Source organism: Cervus canadensis, chromosome 21 (assembly GCF_019320065.1).
Source record: "Cervus canadensis isolate Bull #8, Minnesota chromosome 21, ASM1932006v1, whole genome shotgun sequence".
In the NCBI taxonomy this organism is placed as follows: Eukaryota; Metazoa; Chordata; class Mammalia; order Artiodactyla; family Cervidae; genus Cervus; species Cervus canadensis.
In genome coordinates this window covers 40,928,331-40,947,844 of record NC_057406.1, presented here as the reverse complement: position 1 = coordinate 40,947,844, position 19,514 = coordinate 40,928,331, and the positions used below count along the sequence as shown (strand labels likewise).

Sequence of the window (19,514 nt, the reverse complement as noted above, 5' to 3'; positions counted from 1 at the left end):
CTATAAATCCCAGTCCACGAAGAAAGCAATGTCATCCACATTTGAAAAATAGCTAGCACACAGGCTGCCTGACGCACAGAAGTAAAAGTTTTTTAAATGTGTGATTCATAAGTTTAAACAAACATGGAATCCAACACATTTGCTTAAAATCCTAATTCAATGCTTGTCCTTAAGTTCTAAGTGGTCTAAGGACCACTGGTGGTCCAGTGGTTAAGAATCTGTCTGCCAATGCAGAGCACTCAGGTTTGATCCCTCATCTGGGAAGATCCCACATGCAGCAGGGCAACTAAGCCCAAGCACCACAACTACTGAAGCCCATGTACCTAGAGCCTGTGCTCTGCAACAATTGAAACCACCGTAACAAGAAGCCTGTTTAACGCAACTAAGGAGTAGACTCCACTCGCCACAACTAGAGAAAGTCCATGACATGCACAGCAACAAAGATCTAGCACAGCCAAAAATAATACATTAAAAAACCAAATACTAAAAAAAAAAAAAAAAACCAAATAAATTAATTAAAAAACAACTCTAAGGTACAGCATTATTAATGTCTTAAATCAGGAATACAAATACAATGGGAGGGGACTTCCTCAGTGGTCCAACGATAAAGAATTCACCTTCCAATGCAAGGCACACAGCTTTGATCCCGATGGGGAAACTAAGATCCCACATGCCCGGGGAAAACTATGCCCATGAACCGCTACTAGAGAAGGCTGAACACCACAACGAAGACCCAAGACAGAGATAAATAAATAAATAAAATTAAGAAAAAACAAATACAATGGGATTTTTCCCCCAAGTCATCTTGCAAAGATAGTCTTTAAAAAATGGTAATGTTCTCTGATTTATAGTCCAAAATCTCTAAAGATGTTAAATATCCAACAATAGAGTACATGCTAACTAAAGTACTCCTTTTTAACAGAATATCATACAGCTGTTGAATTTTTACTAAGAAGTTTTGTAATGTGAAATATTTAATGTTACTTGGAAAGGGGAAAGAATGATTTTTAAAAATCCACGTAAATTATGACCTCAGTTTTACCAAACAACAGATACAAAAGGGAAGAACACATCAAAATGTTATCAGTAGTCACACCCAAATGCTTATTTTCCTTCTCCTTATTACAAATAAAAAATATGTTTTAAAATATTTTTTTTCTGAATAAAACATTCACTTAACATGGTTTTTCAGTTAAACAGAAAAGACCCTGAGAACATTAAAGCCACAATGCTAGGAGGATCTAGGCAAGTCAACTAGACTTTGGAGACCAATAAATCATAGGTAATTTAAAGAAATCCTTAACCTTGATGCATTACCAATGCACCTTGCTGATGTTTTAGAAGTAGAGAGAATTTTATCCTCAAATAATTGATGACTGAGAGAATATTAAATGCATAAATAAATTCTAAGAAACCTGCTGAAGTGTAGCTTTTACATATTAGAAATGGAAGGAGTAGAAATAGAAAATAGAAATAGGAGGAATGAGGCTACAATAAAGACTCAGCTAAGACAGGGCAACACTGATCGCACTTAGCACAGTTCACTTTCACTGCTCTCAGAGAACACTGCTGTGCTGCAAATCCACAGGAAGAAGTGTCATTACCTCAAGTAACTGTTCTTGGGCCATGAAAATAAGAAAAACTGTACCTCTGGGTTAAAATCACAGCATGAAGCCATTCTAAACAAGAGGCAGGATAATTTTTCAATAATGATACAAATTACTTATAATTTGGTAGTAAACAAAGAGATAAATACCAATTACTTTATCTACTCATATACTTTGCATACTCAAAAAGTTCAAATGTTTTTAAACTAAAATATTTTAAAAATAGAAACTGTAAAAACAATACTCACAGCCCCCCATAAAGAATTCCTTTCAAATAACATCCAGCAGTGCCTTTTTTTTTCTTCTGATTAATCATTCTTAATTCCTGCTTGTGGAGGGACTATCGGGATCTACAGTTTGTGGGTAAAATCGATAGGTATTCTGCATTTAGACACCAGTCACGCACACATCTTCTGCTCGACAGGGTAACGAACTAACTAGGGGAAGTGCAGAGCTATGTTTCACAACTCCTTCCACCACCGAGGCAGCCTCAAAGAACTACGCAAGTAATGAATTTCAAAATTCCACAAGGTATTTCAAAATGTAGTGAGAGAACTCTAGAACGCTGAGGCAAAATGGGAAGGATGGGGCCAACTACATGTGATTTAATTGCAGTTATAGTCTTTAAATTTACAAACTATCCTTGAGAACTAGGTCTTAAAGAATTTCAGAATTTTTTTTCATGGTCATAAGAAAAAAAGGATCATAAGAAATGCTGAATAGCAAAACCATGTCCATCTCCCCCAAAACAAGTCTTTTATCTCTTCCTAGGTTACTAGCAATCCCAAATGACTTCATTGAAAAAAAAAAAATTAGAATTTTAAACAAGAGGCACCAATGAGCAAATTTCCCATCCTTGTCATGCTTATAAGATAAAACTACTAATCAAAATTAATGTTTTAGGTAATGTATACCACAGACTTCTCAAAACATCTAAGGTTTATCATCACATGTATTTAACATTTACATAGTGACATTAATTTCCCTTTCATGTGATATTTAGATGGTATAGTCAGAATCAAACTACAATAATCTAGGCTCAGAACAACTTTATAACATCACTTCTTCAAATTATTGTGTTTCTGAAAGAATTGAAAATCATGTACTACCTTAAAGTACTTGACAGTATTTGAGGAAATTTTGATAGGTAGAATAAAACAAAACATGGAGAAAACTACTTGGAGAAACACACACTAAAATTACAAACCCTTAGAAATTTAGAAATCCTACCTTTGTACGGATAAGAAAACTGAGATCAAAAGTATTAAGGCCAGATATAGACATATTGATATTAAAGAGACAAGATATATACATTTCAGACATTCTGATAGGCTTTTTTCAGTTCAATTTCCATGGCATTTTATTTCTAAATTAGGTCTTTCTTAAACATGCTTTCGCGGGGTGGTAGTTTTGAGAGTTAATAACTGGCCTGCAACAATCCCTTACTGTCAATGAATGTTGTTATTGCAAGCTTTCATTGCAAGCTCTGAAAGCTTATTTCTATGAAATGAAAGGTATAATAATGAGACATGGCACGTTCATATGGTGTGAAGAAGTATCCAATGGCTAACACTTTCCAAATTTCACCAACCTGTGCCAGCACCCCCACCCAGGTCAGTTGAGGGCTGAGAGTGTCCTCTGCAGAGTCAGGGCAGGTTTTGCACAGGAAGTGTTGGTGTATGTGTTCAGGCATAAGTGATGAAGTCAAATAAGGATGTCAGCATTTCTGGTTCCTTCTCTCTAGCTCAGAAGAGCACAGCAGGAAACTTCAAACTGACCACATGCCAGTGAACTACTGGCTGAAACTGGACCTGTTCTGCCCTGCTACAGTGTACCAGGGCTGGAAGTATCCAAATAAGTATGCTGGCTCTGGTTCTTGATGTCTTCTTTTTCAACATTTTAGCAGTTTGGCAGGCAAAGAAAAAGAAAAATTATGGAATATTTTCTGATTATTTGACATTGTACATTGTAGATTTTTAATATCTTTATAATTAGCTAAACTTTTTCATTGTTTATTCAGATATTATGTGAATATAGCTCTAGAAATCTGTTACAGGGATTGTACTGAAATAAAATTTCATACATATGTGCTTTCTTTCCCCTTAGTTTTCTGTTTATACTTTGATCTGCCAGTTTTTATAAAAATAGATTTATACCTCTTGACTTTAAATCAAGTGATTTTAATTAATTCATTCATATAATAAATTGAGAACAACTTTAAGAATCATAGTATCAACCAATTTGTTATAAAGCTAAAATTAGTAACCCCCTCAAAAAAGAAAAAAACCATTATTACGTGGCTAAAAATAAGTCTTCATAAAAAAAAAGGGCAAAGCTATTTATCTGCTCTTAACACCACAATCATTCCATTCCATGTCTTGGTAAAATTAATATTATCATTAGTAATTACACCTGTGTATTATTTTGCATCCTTCTCATAACAACCCTAACAAAAAGGCATTAATTAACCCCACTGTATTAGGTGATGAAATTATATGGCAGAGCTGAAATTCAAACCTTGGACTTTTTAACTTCAAAACCTGAACTTGATTCCTGGGTCAGAAAGATCCCCTGGAGAAGCGATTGGCAACCCACTCCAATTACTCTTGCCTGGAAAATCCCATGGACAGAGGAGCCTGGTGGGCTACAGTCCATGGGGTCGCACAGAGCTGGATACAACTGAAGCAACTTAGCATTCAAGAGGCTCTTTAGTTCCTCTTTGCTTTCTGCCATTAGAGTGGTATCATCTGCATATCTGAGGTTGTTGATATTTCTCCCAGTAATCTTCATGTCAGTTCATGATTCACCCAGTATGGCATGCACCCCAATGTTCATTGCAGCACTCTTTGCAACAGCTAAGACATGGAAGCAACCTAAATGTCCATCAACAGAGGAATGGATAAAGATGTGGCACACATATACAATGGAATATTACTCATCCATTTAAAAGAATGAAATAATATCACTTGCAGCAACACTGATGGACCTAGAGACTGTCATGAGTGAAATAAGTTGACAGAGAAGCAAAAATATCGTATGATATCCCTTATACGTGCAATCTAAAAAGAAATGATACAAATGAACTTATCTACAAAACAGAAATAGACTCACAAACTTAGAGAATAAACTTATGGTTCCTAGGGAGAAGGATGAGAGGAAGAGTTATTAGAGTTTTGGATCGGCATGAGATGATGCTGTATTTTAAGCAAAAAACCAATAAGGATTATCTGTATAGCATATATTTTAATAAACATGCCATATTTTAAATAAATAACCAACAAGGACTTTTCGTATAGTGTAGGGAACCCTGCTCAATGTTATGTGGCAGCCTGGATGGGAGGGAAGTTTGGGGGAGAATGGTACATGAATATGTATGGCGATGTCCCTTTGCTGTCCACCTGAAACTATCACAACATTGTTAATTGGCTAAACTCTAATACAAAATAAAAAGTTGAAAAAAAAAAATATGATCTCTAAAATGCACACTGCCTGCCATTCTCCCAAAGTTTTCCCCAAATTTCTAACTTCAGAAAGAATAAGAAAAACTTTTACCCCTGTGTCCCTCAAACTCAAAGCTTAAAAATGTTCATGTCTGGTAAAGTAAACTTCCTCTTTTTACTTCATGTAACTCTTCCCATTACTAAACTCCTCAAAACTTTGTATCTAATCTACTTATAAAGTGAAGCATTTTATACCTACCTTAAAACATTAGAATCATTCTAGAATAACTTATCCTATAGTCCAGCAGAGCAACAGTCAGTTTTCATTTTGCTCATTAGTTATGAGAAAGAGAAGAGTCACTTCCTCAAGGTCACTTTGAGCCAGAAATAGAATTCTGGTTTAAGGTCTGGTCACTAAATCACGCTTCCTCTGCAACAGTGAGCCACCATTGGTAAACTGGTCACCAAGTGACAGAAAATAACAAAAGATATGGGATACTTAAAATACTTTTTCTGTTGATGCTTATTTCCCCTACCTGTCCAGCCCTTCTATTTTGGCCATTGCCAATATATTCTATACTGTAGTATGAAAAGAAACCACAACTGTCTTGGCAGATAAAGGAAAACAATCTATTCCTATTTCAAACATGAAGCAAATGTTTCATTTCCCTTTCTTATTAAAGTATGGGATATAACCTCAAAAACTGATAGCTTTTAAAAGTGTCATATTAAATCTACCTTTTTCTTTTTAAATTTTACTGGTACATACTATTTTTTTTTACCTATAAACTTAAGATAGTTTACTAAGAAATGTGTAGATGTTCACATGTATGGCACCTGGCATCACTGTTTTGTCTAAAGCAGTAGTACCAACTGAACTTTCTGTTATTGATGGAAATGTTTTATATTTGTGTTATAGTATAAAGTAGCTATATGAGATTTGAAACATGACTTGTATGATCAAGTAATGTGTGATCAAGGAACTAAAATCTTATTTTAGCTAATTTTAGTTTTAAAAGCAATCTGTGGCTAGTGGACACACAGTTCTAAAGCTTGGGTGTATGTGTGTGTATTTTTTTTAACAAAATATATAAAGCTTATAACTTTTATTTTGAAGTAATTATTGACTCACAGGAAGTTACAAAAATAGTACAAAGAGACCTAATTTCCCCTAATCATTATGTCATACAATATACCTATAGTACAATATCAAAACCAGGAAACTGACATTTGTACAATGTGTATGTTCAGTTCTATGCCATTTTATCACTTGTATAGACTTGTGTAACCTCTACTACAATGAAGATACTGAACAATTTCCATCATTATGAAGAGCTCCCTCATGCCACCCCTTTATAGGGTGAACATAAGGAGAACACCCTTCTCCCTACCTTCTCTAACCCCTGGTAGCCACTAATCTATTCTACATAACATGCTGTCGTTTACAGAATGCACTGTTAAGTGGAATCGCACAGTATGTGACTTTTTGAGACTGGCTTTTTTTCACTTAGCATAATACCCTTTGAGCTCCATTCAACTTCTTATATGCATCAAGAGAATGTTCCTTTTTACTTCTTTGTTGAATTCCATACTGTGGATATTCCATAGTTAACTTAGCCATTCATGTTAATGAACATGAGGATATTCACAGTTTGGACTATTACAATAAATAAAACTATGAACATCTTGCACAGGTTTTAGTGTAGATCTAAGTCCTCATTTCTCTGCAATAAATGTTCCAAAGTGCAGATGCTAGATTATACGATGAGTGTCCACATGTGCTTATTTTCACTCATCATCTGTGGATTTTTTTTTTTAATGTTGTTTGCCCATTTTCTAATTAGATTGTTTGGGTTGTTTTACTGTTGAGTTTTGAGAGTTCTTTACATATTTTAGAGAGGATCCTTTGTCAAATATAGGGCTTCAAAATATTTTTCCAGTCTACAGCTTCTCTCATCACCCTTTTAACAGACAAAAGTTTTAAATTTTGATGAAATTTCATCAATCCTTTCTTTTACTAGTCATGCTTTTGGGTCACGTGACTAATAACTTAAAAAAAATTCTTTATTGAAGTACAGTTGATTTATAACGTGTTAGTTTCAGGTATACAGCAAAGTAATCAGTTATATATATATATATATATATATCTCCACCCTTTTCTAGACTGTTTTCCCATACAGGCCATTACAGAGTATTGAGTAGAGTTCCCTGTGCTATACAATAGGTTCTTACAAGTTATCAATCTTATATACAGTAGTGTATATATATTGATCCCAATCTCCCAATTTATCCCTCCCCGTCCATCCCTTGATAACTGTAAGCTTGTTTTCTACATCTGGGACTCTAATACTGTTTTGTAAATAAGTTCATTTATACCTTTTTTAAGAATCCACATATAAGCACGATCATATATGTTTGTCTTTCTGTGTCTTACTTCACTCAGTATGACAATCTCTAGTATCATTCATGTTGCTTCAAATGGCATTATCTTGATTTTTTTTATGGCTGAGTAATATTCCATTGCATATATGTACCAAATCTTCTTTATCCATTTCTTTGTTGATGAACATTTAGGCTGTGTCTATGTCCTGGCTATTGTAAACAGTGCTGCAATAAACATTGGGGTGCATTTATCTTTTTGAATTATGGTTTTCTCTGGGTATATACTGCTAATAACTTTTTACCAAACCCAGGTCCTGAAGATTTTCTCCTATGTTGTCTTTTTAAATTTTTACAGTTTTTTATGTTTTACATTTAAATTGATTATCTATTTTGAATTAATTTAGAGTCATAGTATAAGGTTTAGTTTTTTTGTTTTTGTCTATACCTATCCAACTACTCAAGCATCATTTGCTGAAAAGACAAACTATATTACTTTTGAAACTTTGTCAAAAATCAGCTGGCTGTACCTGTATGGGGCTATTTCTAAGTTCTCTATTCTGTTGCATTAATCTACTTGTCCCTCTGGCAACCACAGAGTTGATTACTATAGCCACATAATGTTTTAAAATTAGATCAAGTAATTTTCTCAACATTACTCTTCTTTATCTAAACTGTTTTGGGTATTCTGGTCACTTTGTCTTCCCGTGTAAATTTCAGAATAACCTTATTCATACCTACACAAATTCTCTGAGAGTCTTGGGAAAAATTGTTAAACCTGTATATTAATTTGGGAGATCATCATCTTTACGATACTGAGAGTCTTCCAGACCATGAACACAGTATATGTCTCTCCATTTATATAGACCATTGATTTCATCAGCAGCAATTTATAGATTTCCTGGGTATATCTTTTAAAAGCAAGTCAAATGATGAACTAGAAACAGTTTGTAAATGCTACCAAAATAAAAAGTGGTAGTCCAAGTAAATTTTAGGAGTCAAAATAATTTTGGCTAACAGAGTTAAAAATCAAGAGTAACACAAATATAACAAATAAATCCACTGCGGGAATAAGTATATTTGGCTGAAAGACTGGCTTTATATAATTTACAAAGAAATGAAAGGGCACAACATGGTATTTTGCAATTAAAACAATAAAAAGAGTAGACTAGAGGCATAAAACAGATATAAAATATCCTCCAATAACATGCAGCACTGTCTTCCTTTTTTTGGATTATTATATTTATTCTATGAATCATCATACCTGTGTATTATGTATGCAAAAACTGTATAAGATGAAGGCTCTAAATTATATAATTTCAAAGTCTCTTCCAAGTCCTACATTAAATTATTTTATTTTTTTGAAGAGTTCGTGGTTGAAAAGGCTTTATGAATTTTGCTATATAGGTATCTTTGGAGTGCAGGTCAAGTGGAAAAAATAATTCTATTGAATATAAGTGTATGTAACCATTTGGAAAATTTACTAAAGCTATGGGGGAAAGAGATACAAGAAATCTGAAGGCGATTAAAATTATCTAGCCCAGAAATGAGTATTCTGTGAAAATACCTGGAAGGTAATCAGGAACTTATGTACCTATACAAAGGAAATAGAGAACAATTTTTAAATACATACAAAAATACATTAACAATTGAGTTAAAAAATAGTGAGATTACCGTAGGTGTATAAACCCTGAAATAAATAAGGTCTTATTTAATGATGAATAAACTATAGTTGTGAAGGTGGAAGAGTACAAAAATAACTCAGCGACCTTCCTACCTACCTCCCATCAACATTCTACCAGTGTCTAACCCAAGCCTTTGGAAATCGACATCCAGCTTTCAAAGTTGACTGAGAAGGAAGAATTTGAAGACTTGAGACTAAGGAACAAATGACCATGAGCACTTCCTATTCACCTGTAAGTCCCTAGAATGTTTTATTGGTTCACAGACACACTAACTGCTTGGTGAATTGATAGGTACTAAGGTACTAGGATAACACAAAACAAATGGTAAGTTACTTTGTAGAGAAACAGAAGATAATACTTCCTAAAATCGAAGAGCATAGGTAACATTTTCTAAACTGCTGGTAATGGTATCATCCCAAAGAAGTTTGACACTGCATGAAGAGTGTCAAGAAGAAGCTAGAAGGATTCCTCATACAGAACCATAAATACATATATAATAATCATCTCATCCACAATACACATTCACTCCTAAATATGTCATTCTACCAGACTTTGTAGGGTATGAGGAGAATAAAGAAGAAAAACATCAACAGATGAACCAGGAAGAGAGAGGAAAAAAAGGAAGCAAATTGCTAGTCACACTTGATAACTACTGGGGAAGAGTAAAACCAAAAGCAAGTTAGGGAAACCAGTGCTGCCTCAAACATTTTTATATACAATTAAAGAAAACATGCTCAAATTATTTCAGTATTTAACAACTTCTCAGTGTTATCAAGATAACATATAACCAAACTCAAAAGTATGAAATCAAAGCTAAGAATAGGAATTAAAGCTCAAAGATTTAATTTACCAGTTAGAATCTATGAGGGAAAAAGTTGGCTTAAAACTCAACACTCAGAAAACTAAGATCATGGCATCCGGTCCCATCACTTCATGGCAAATAGATGAGGAAACAATGAAAACAGTGACAGGCTTTATTTTCTTGGACTCCAAAATCACTGAAGATGGTGACTGCAGCCATGAAATGAAAACACACTTGATCCTTAGAAGAAAAGCTATGACCAACTTAGACAGCATATTAAAAAATAGAAACATTACTTTGCCTACAAAGGTCCATCTAGTCAAAGCTATAGTTTTTCCAGTAGTCATGTATGATGTGAGAGATGGACCATAAAGAAGGCTGAGTGCTGAAGAATTGATGCTTTTGAATTGTGGCGTTGGAGAAGACTCTTGAGAGTCCCTTGGACTGCAAGGAGATCAAACCAGTTAATCCTAAAGGAAATCAGTTTGAATATTCTTTGAAAGGACTAATGCTGAAGCTGAAGCTTCAATATTTCAGTCACCTGATGCGAAGAACTGACTCATTGGAAAAGACCCTGATGCTGGGAAAGATTGAGGGCAGGAGGAGAAGGGGGCAACAGAGTATGAGATGATTGGATAGTATCACTGACATGTATTTGAGCAAACTCCAGGAGATAGTGAAGGACAGGGAAGCCTGGCATGCTTCAGTCCATGGGGCTGCAAAGGTCAAACACAACTGAGCAACTGAACAACAACAAAAGCGTATGAATTTTAAAGCTATAAGATATAATTAAACTCTTTAAAATCACTATTATAATAGAACATTAATTTAGATTTTTTTTATAGCCCAAAATTGGATTGTATGCATGTGCTCAGTCACTCAGCTGTGTCTGACTCTTTGCGACCCCGTGGACTGTAGCCTGCCAGGCTCCTCTGTCCATGGAATTTTCCAGGCAAGAATACTGGAGTGGGTTGCCATTTCCTATTCCAGGGTTGTCATTTCCTACTCTTTCCGACCTAAGGAGTGAATGCCTATCTCTTGCGTCTCCTGCATTGGCAGGCAGATTCTTTACCACTGTGCCACCTAGGGGAAAATTTACTAATGTAAGTCTTTAACAACTTCAGTAAGTGATTTTACTAGTCTGCATTAGCTAACCTAAAGGATGATTTGGGTGAATAAGCAAAAGGTAGTGCAGCTTCTGCTACCATCATCTGTTTTGTCTTCTCTTGCCAATATGGAAAGAGCTGCACACAAAAGTTCCAAACGAAAGAACCTTGGGATCCTTTCACTCTATTACTTACCCTCTGCTTTACCACAATCACTTTAACAAAGCATCCAGAGTCCACCTTTCACTGTACACAATCTTAAACAGCACCTACTCCCTATTTTAAGAAGAGGAATCTCTGGAATGAGACTATTTCTCTCCATCTGTTAACATATAGGACAACCTTTACTAAAAATAAACAGACCAGTGTTAAAACCAAATAAGATACATAAGTGCATTCAGACATCCTTGTCACATACAAATCTGCATACCAGGAGTGCTTGAGAATATTATCCTGTTGATGAGAAATTTAAAAATTAATTTTACCCCCAAGATGACTTTTGCCCACCAAATTATAACATTTAAAATTGACAGATATCAAAATGCTTTTTATATATAAAAGTTTTCTTTTAACCTTCTTCCAGAGCTTACAATCTTACTTCAAAGAACAAACAATTACTTTTTACTATCTCATAACTCGAGCCAAGAGTGCCTCTTCAGTACTATTAAAAAAAAAAAAAAAAAACCCAACAGTAGAGTCATGATAGCTAAAATTCTGTCACTACTCCCACCAACAATCCACCAATAGGTGGGGTCTATTTTGCCACCTCCTTGCTTCTGGGTTGGGCCTATGACTGTCCAAAGGAAAAAGGCAGAAATGATATTGTACTAATTCTGGGCTAAATCTTAAGAGGCCTGGCAACTTCTCCTTCCTTCCTTTTAGAGTCCAGCTGCCATGCTATGAGCAGGTCCAAACAGCAACAGGAATGAGAAAGGCCCACAGAGAAAAGAAGAAAGGCCCAGATAACGGGACCTACTTGCCACTTGAAAGTGAGCTATCCTGAAAGTAACTCCTAAAAGCTCTAATCAAGCTGCCTCTGCTGATAGCATACGACCTTGAGATAAGGTAAGCTGTCCTTATAAAAACCCTGCCAAATCCCAAACTTGTGAGTAGAAAAGCCATTACTGTCTTAAACCACTAAATTTGGAGGTTGATCTGTTATATATCAATAGATAGATAACTGAAAGAAAATTTGGTACCAGAAGTGGGGTTCTACTGCAACAAAAACCTAAAATGTGTACCAGCTTTGGATCCAAGTGATGGGCAGAAGCTGGAAGAGTTTTGAGGAGACTGCTAATAAAGATTTGAAAAAGTGAAGAAATGTTACTGATGCCTAAAGAAAAGGGACCCAAGTTATGTACTGTGAAAACAATCAGCAAATCAATGCAAGCAGTGATGTGGAAGGTGGAAATGGTACCTAATGAGCTCATGATCTGCCTAAGTAAAATTCAAGGAAGAATGCTGAAAGTATCAACTGGCTCATTTTAACTGCTTCTGTAGTGAGAAAAACTAAAAAAGGAACTGTCTGGTTCCTTTTCAAACAGAATTTAGAGGAAATATAAAGGCGTCGCATTTGGCGGGTTCAAAAACAAAACCATTGCTCATTTCAGCATCTTAGCAAAAACTAAGCTCAAAGTAAGAAATGGTTCAGGGCAAAGATCAAATCCTGCACTGCCAGTACAATGTGGCCTTGAGGATGTGACTGTATGATCCTTTGTTGATCCCTCATAAAGATTTTAGGTTCCTCATAGACTTTTTCCTTTAAACCAGTGATTCTAATATTCCATGTACACACTTCTAGGTACTCATGTCCTTGTAGAGACTCTTCCCACATTGACTCTGGACAGAGCCCATTACTGCTTTAGACCACTTAGAATAGGGCAGAAATCATGCAGTACCAATTGTGGGCCCAGATCTTATTTGGCTCGGCAACACCTATTTCTTCCATTTTGGAACCCAGACACCACAGGTGACCTAAGCAGCCATGGGTCCCAGCTGAGCTCCTACCCAAACCTCAGAGGACTATAGCCATTCCAGTAGCCAGCTGACAGGACATGAAAACAAAATTGCCTGGTCAACCCACTGAATCACAAGATAACAAACTGCTGCTTTAAGCTACTGAGTTTTGGAGTGGTTTATTACACTTCAATAATAACCAAAACACGGGTTTCTTTCAGTGGTATATTAAATGTCACTTCTCTCTAATCATAAAAGGCTAGATAATTATGAAGAAATGCAGCGAAAACTTTTTGTTCTAAAAATTTAATGTCCAACATGGACAGACCTAGAGGTTATCATGCTAAGTGAAACAAGCCAAAGACAAATATCATATGATATCTCATATGTAGAATCTAACAACAACAACAACAAAAAGATACAAATGAACTTATATACAAAACAGAAATATACGCACAGACGTGGAAAACAAACTTATGGTTAGCAAAGGGGAAAGAAGGGGAGGATAAATTAGGAACTTGGGATTAACGTATACCACTACTATATATAAAATAGATAACCAACAAGGACCTACCACATAGCACAGGAAACTATACTCAATATTTTGCAATAACCTATGAGGGAAACAAATCTGAAAAAGAATATTATTGTGTTGGCCAAAAAGTTCATTTGGGTTTTTCCAATAAGATGTTACGAAAACCCTGAAAGAACTTTTGGCCAACCCAATATACATATAATGTATAACACAACATTTTAAATAAACAATACTCCAATTAAAAAATGTATATATTATACCTAGGGTCAATTTAACAGTTATTTAAACAAATAAAACATACCTTCTAAGTCTAAGAAAAAATTTTTTTAGAGTCTATTTACGGACAGATCTTAGAGTCTGTCACTAATAAGGACAAAAACTTTAGCGTTTCCATTCAGTAGAAAACAATAAGCACCTATACATTAGGGAGGACTAGACAGGGAAGGAGATCTTAGCAAGGCATACGAGGGGTACACACAAAATTGAGGAAAGGCCCTGCTTATCAGGTAAATTCCAATAGGAATTCGGAAATCAGCAGGGGAAAATACACAGACACCAAACAATCTGTGGTAACAGCCAAGGAATTCTCAAGGCACAGTCACAAGAGTGAAGGTGGCAGGTCTTCCAAAGCCTGCTGTGATAGCAGACAGCAAGATTTTTACCATCAGTATCTCCAATGAGAAACTACAAGCTCTGCTTTCTCCTGTGCTGATGCCACGGCTGCCCTCTGCTTAGCTCCTTTGGACTTAAAGGGCCCTCAAACATCTGAGCCATCACCCCGATTCCAGTCCATCCTGTGGATGACTATGATGGCATACAGGGAGGTTGGAGACTTTCTGCATCTTGAGAACAGGAACAATAAAGGTAAATTCTTCAAAAGATGGTAGTATTATTATTTTAAGTTTCATAGAACAGTGCTTAGAAGAGTTCTAGTCACATAGTAAACTCTCAACATCCAACACTATCAATAAATTACATTTGGTAAATTTGTTCAATTACGAGTGCATCTACCCTAAAAACAATAACTTTCAAGGAAAAAAAAAATTAAAAGAGTATCAACTCAGAAGCCTATTAATAGGGAACTCGTTTAACAAACTGTAGTACAGCTATAAAGCTATAAATACTATGCTGCCTTAAATGAGATAATTAAAAAAAAAGGAAGAGGATTTTAAAAGATTTGATGTGGAAAATTTCTAATATAAGTGAAAAACCAAATTGAAAAAAATATATAACTCCACTTTAAAAATAAGTATATATTGTTATATATGCATAGAAAAGAATTTCTTAGAGTCATCAGACTAAACAGCACAATTTGGATTGGGATTTCCCTTTCAGTCACTGCTATAACATCTGAGATTTTTTAAATTTATTTTAACAGCAAGCACAAATGACTCTTACAATCAAAAAAACATTAAAATAAAGACACACAGATTCTTCTGAAAACAAAGCATGTTTTTACCTGAATTAGTTCACGAGTTTTCAGTGCTTATTCTTCTTTGCACACAAGCAGCTCAGGTCTGTTTTTAGAACAGTGTCAGGAGCTGCTTGCTATATATGAGCTGTTTCCTGTATCGGGCAGCTATTTTTAATTAATGAATATTTTGTTGTAAGAGTTCATGGGAAGATAACAACACTACCATTGCTGCAAGTGAAACTAAAGAAAGGCTTATTCTGCAAACTAAAATGAAAGATTTAAGTCATAAAAAAGTACTCCATGTTAAAAAGTATTAAGGTACACAGCAGTTAATGTTAAGCACTTTATTTCCACTGTGATATTGAGATAAACTGGATCATTTAAAAATTCCTGAAGGAGTAGACAGCATATTAAAAAGCAGGAACATTACTTTGCCAACAAAGGTCCATCTAGTCAAAGCTATGGTTTTTCCAGTAGTCATGTACAGATGTGAGAGCTGGACCATAAAGAGAGCTAAGCGCCAAAGAACTGATGCTTCGGAACTGTGGTGTTGGAGAAGACTCTTGAGAGTCCCTAGGACTGCAAGGAGATCCAACCAGTCCATCCTAAAGGAAATCAACCCTGAACATTCATTGGAAGGACTGATGCTAGAGCTGAAGCTCCAATACTTTGACCACCTGATGCAAAGAATTGACTCAAAGGAAAAGACCCTGATGCTGGGAAAGACTGAAGGCAGGAGAAGGGGACTACAGAGGATTAGATGTTGGATGGCATCACCAACTCGATTGACATGAGTTTGAGCAAGCTCCAGGAGTTGGTGATGGACAGGCAAGACTGATGTGTTGTAGTCCATGGCGTCGCAAAGAATCAGACACGACTGAGCGACTGAACTGAACTGAACTGAAAGAGTAGATATAATTCTATTTATTTAACGTCTCCTAAAAAATGATAAGATCTGGTTAGAGCTTCCCTGGTAGCTCAGTTGGGAAAGAATCCACCTGCAATGCAGGAAACCCCAGTTCGATTCCTGGATCAGGAAGATCCCTTGGAGAAGGGTTAGGTTACCCACAGGGATTCAAATGTGAGCTGTGGAAAAATCAGACGTTAAGAGAAAAGAGAATGAACACAGAAACAGAATAAGATTTCTTCCAAACAAAATATTTATTAAGCAACTATGTACAAAATGCTGTCCCAAACTGACTAGAGAATTAAAACTGTGGTTACTCTGTCAGAATGAACAGCAACATAATCACTGCATCCGTTTTATTTTCTTCCAAGATTTATGAGATAAAATGGCTCAAAAGGTAGCTGCTATGTAAAGAAATTATATTTTTCATCTGTCCAATCCCATGCTCGAACAGCATCACAAGGAGTCCTCGGGAGGGTCAGTAGCAGTTGACAGTAGGCGGGAATGCAATGGCTGATTAACAGAGCCAGAATTCCCAGGTCCCGCCCTAGATGCTCTCCCACAGAATGAAAATGGGATTTTCCTGTAGACCTAAGAGAAGGTTCTAAGAAGGCCTCACTGCACTGGGGATGATTATGTGCAGTCCAGTCACAAAAAGAAAGGTTTATTGTTCTCTTGCCAACCTATAACCCTCACAACAGGTGGCAATCCACCCAATTATGCTAACCTCTACCCACACCCTCTACACTCACCACTTCCCTAAATTCCTTGCATTTGTAAACTGCTTCACAATTTTTAAGTGCTCTCTCATCCATTAATTTGATTTAACAGGTTATAAGATATCTACCTAATGTGTTTAGTTAAAACTGAATTTGAAAGGAGTTCTAAGGATGGAACAGAGCTCCCAACATCCTCTAAGGAGGCCTTGCTTTAGCACATTCCATGGCAGGGGTGAGGGAGTTAATTCTATGTATCAACATGGAGGGTGTTTTGGAAAAGAGAAATTTTAAATCAGTGAACTCCATGTAAGCAGACTGCCTTTCATAATGTGGGTGGGCCTCATCCATTCAGTTGACAGCCTGCATAGAGTGAAAAGACTGGCCTCCCTGAGCAAAAAAGAATTCTTCAGCAGCCTGTCTATGGATTTCATCTGAACCACTGGCTTTCCTGGGTCTCTGACTGCTGACCTTTGGACTGAAGCTGCACCACCAGCTCTTCTGGGTCTCAAGTCTGCCAGGTCTCAAGTGTGCCAACCCATGCTGTGGACTTGGACTTGCCAGCCTTCATAAACACGTGAGCCAATTTCTTACAATACATATATATGTACACATACAATCTATTGGTTCTGTTTCTCTGGAGATTCCTAACTAATACAGGGAGTCCCACAGTTTAATAACTACACAGGAAGGATCACTCAGTGAGGGACAAGTGGCCTCTCCTAACTGGGGGATGCCTGACCTCTCTCCCTACCATGGTGCTCTCCAGCAAACAATACTGTTTGAGGATGCATGAATATGCCTGGGATAGATACACACCTTGTTACTGCTTACTTTTTAGATACCTAGGAAGAGAAATGAGTCCTGAAAATGGTCCACACTCTGCTCAAAGTTTAAAATCACAAATATAAAAATCACAAAATTAGCTAGATAAGCCTCAGCAATGCCTGCTGAGGTCACTGTGGAAAGGAGAGTAGAAGAAAAAAAGTAAAGCTGACAGTATTGGAAGCACAATGACCTTTGATTCAGGGCATCACACACATTATTCTCTATTACAGATAACTGAATTATTCATGTCTGCCTCATAATATCTCAATTGTAATAATATCATAATATCTCAAATACCTCCCTTGATAGTTATGGAAATTTTCTACCCAGTTCTTTTAAAATCTTCATCAAAAAAAAAAAAGTCAAAAAAAAAAAAATAAAATCTTCATCAACATTTAGCATGGGTCATCTGCTTAACTAGACAAAGGCACCACCTTGTGGTTATGCTTCACCCTAAACTCCCCATCCTCCAGAGGCTGTCTAGTCTGGACATCCCCCCCACCCCACATGCAGCAGCACCACAAAGGAGCCCTTTACCTCACTCCTCTCATCTACAACAGAGCTACTTGTACTTCTTGAGCGACACTTCTGGCCCCTCCCACTCACCTTCCCATTAAGGTAGTGCCTACACTGACAATTTCAATATTTGTACTCACTTTTCCTTCATCAAATCAATGGTTTGAAGTATTTTTGCACATAAACTTTTACAAAATATACTCTCTTCCACTTTCTATTGTCTTTACCCCCTCGTCTTTACCTCCGCTATACAATTTATCCTTCACCATGGCCAATACATCTCTCCAGCTTTAATAGCCTACACAAAATAGAGTTGTAGATAGAATAGATATTACCACACAATTTAGAGATGAGAAAATGGGCAAAAAGAGATGAAATAACTTGTGCAAGTTCAAATTTTAAATTAATGGTAATCAGGACCCATTTTCTATGACCTGTTAGTTGAATGTCTATTAAATAGAATGGTGATATAACAGTTATTATATAGCTCCTAAGATGGCAGAGAAGGACATGCGCTCATCTTCTCCTGCAAGAACACCAAAACTGCAACTAGCCACTGATTAACTATCAACAGGAAAATAGTGGATCCCACCAAAAAAAGATATCCCACGTCCAACAGCAAAGGAGAAGTCCCAACAAGATGGTAGAAGAGGAAAAATCGAATTTAGAATCAAACCTCATACCCACTAGAGACGTGCAAATAAAACTTTGTGCGCAACAGGTCCTACAAAAAGGTGCAGTGAGCCCCACAAGACACTGAGCCAAACTTGCCTCTGAGTGTGTGAGTATCTCCTGCAGAAGTGCGGGTCAGCAGGGGCCTACTACGGGGCAAGGGGCACTGAAGACAACAGTCCTGGAATGCAGGCATACCACCGTGAGTCCTTTTGAAGGACATCGCCATTACCACCATTACCGAGGCCAGACTACAGGGAGGGCATATACGTCCAACCATCACCAGAAAATCGGATTAAGAATTTACTGAGCTTGGTATTTTCTAGGCCCCCTACAGTATTATATACCAACAGTCCCAATATTATGTCATAAATCTATATTCATTAGATAAATCATCACATCTTGGAAGTCAAGAGATACCTGGAGTAACAGGCAAATTTGTCCTTGGAGTACAAAATGAAGCAGGGCACAGGCTAACAGAGGTTTGCCAAGAGAATGCCCTGGTCATAGCACACACCCTCTTCCAACAACACAAGAGACGACTTTACACATGGACATTATCCGATGGCCAATACCTAAATCGGACTGATTATATTCTTTGTAGTCAGAGATGGAGAGAAGTTCTCGATTCAGTTCAGTTCAGTCACTCAGTTGTGTCCAACTCTTTGCGACCCCATGAACATCAATACACCAGGATTCCCTGGCCATCATCAACTGCCGAAGCTTACTCAAACTCATATCCCTAGAATCAATGATGCCATCCAACCATCTGATCCTCTATCACATCCTTCTCCTCCTGACTTCAATCTTTCCCAGTATCAGGGTCTTTTCCAATGAGTCAGTTTTTTCCATCAGGTGGCCAAAGTACTGGAGTTTCAGGTTCAGCATCAGTCCTTCCAACGAATAATCAGGACTGATTTCCTTTAGGAATGATTGGTTGGATCTCCTTCC

The 19,514-nt window shown here is 36.7% G+C and overlaps 1 protein-coding gene across 3 annotated transcripts in view; it reads right to left on the bottom strand.

The window, feature by feature from the left end:
- Positions 1-19,514, bottom strand: part of FGD4 (FYVE, RhoGEF and PH domain containing 4) — a 235,764-nt gene that overhangs the window by 150,203 nt on the left and 66,047 nt on the right. Inside the window, exon 1 of one of the 3 annotated variants that reach the window (XM_043440744.1) lies at positions 1,856-2,023. The exons of the other annotated variants lie outside the window; for them this stretch is intronic. Within the exon in view, the coding sequence (XP_043296679.1) occupies positions 1,856-1,865 (10 nt within the window). The 5' untranslated portion in view covers positions 1,866-2,023. Of the gene's footprint in view, positions 1-1,855; positions 2,024-19,514 lie in introns of those variants that run through there. 3 annotated transcript variants of the gene reach the window in all.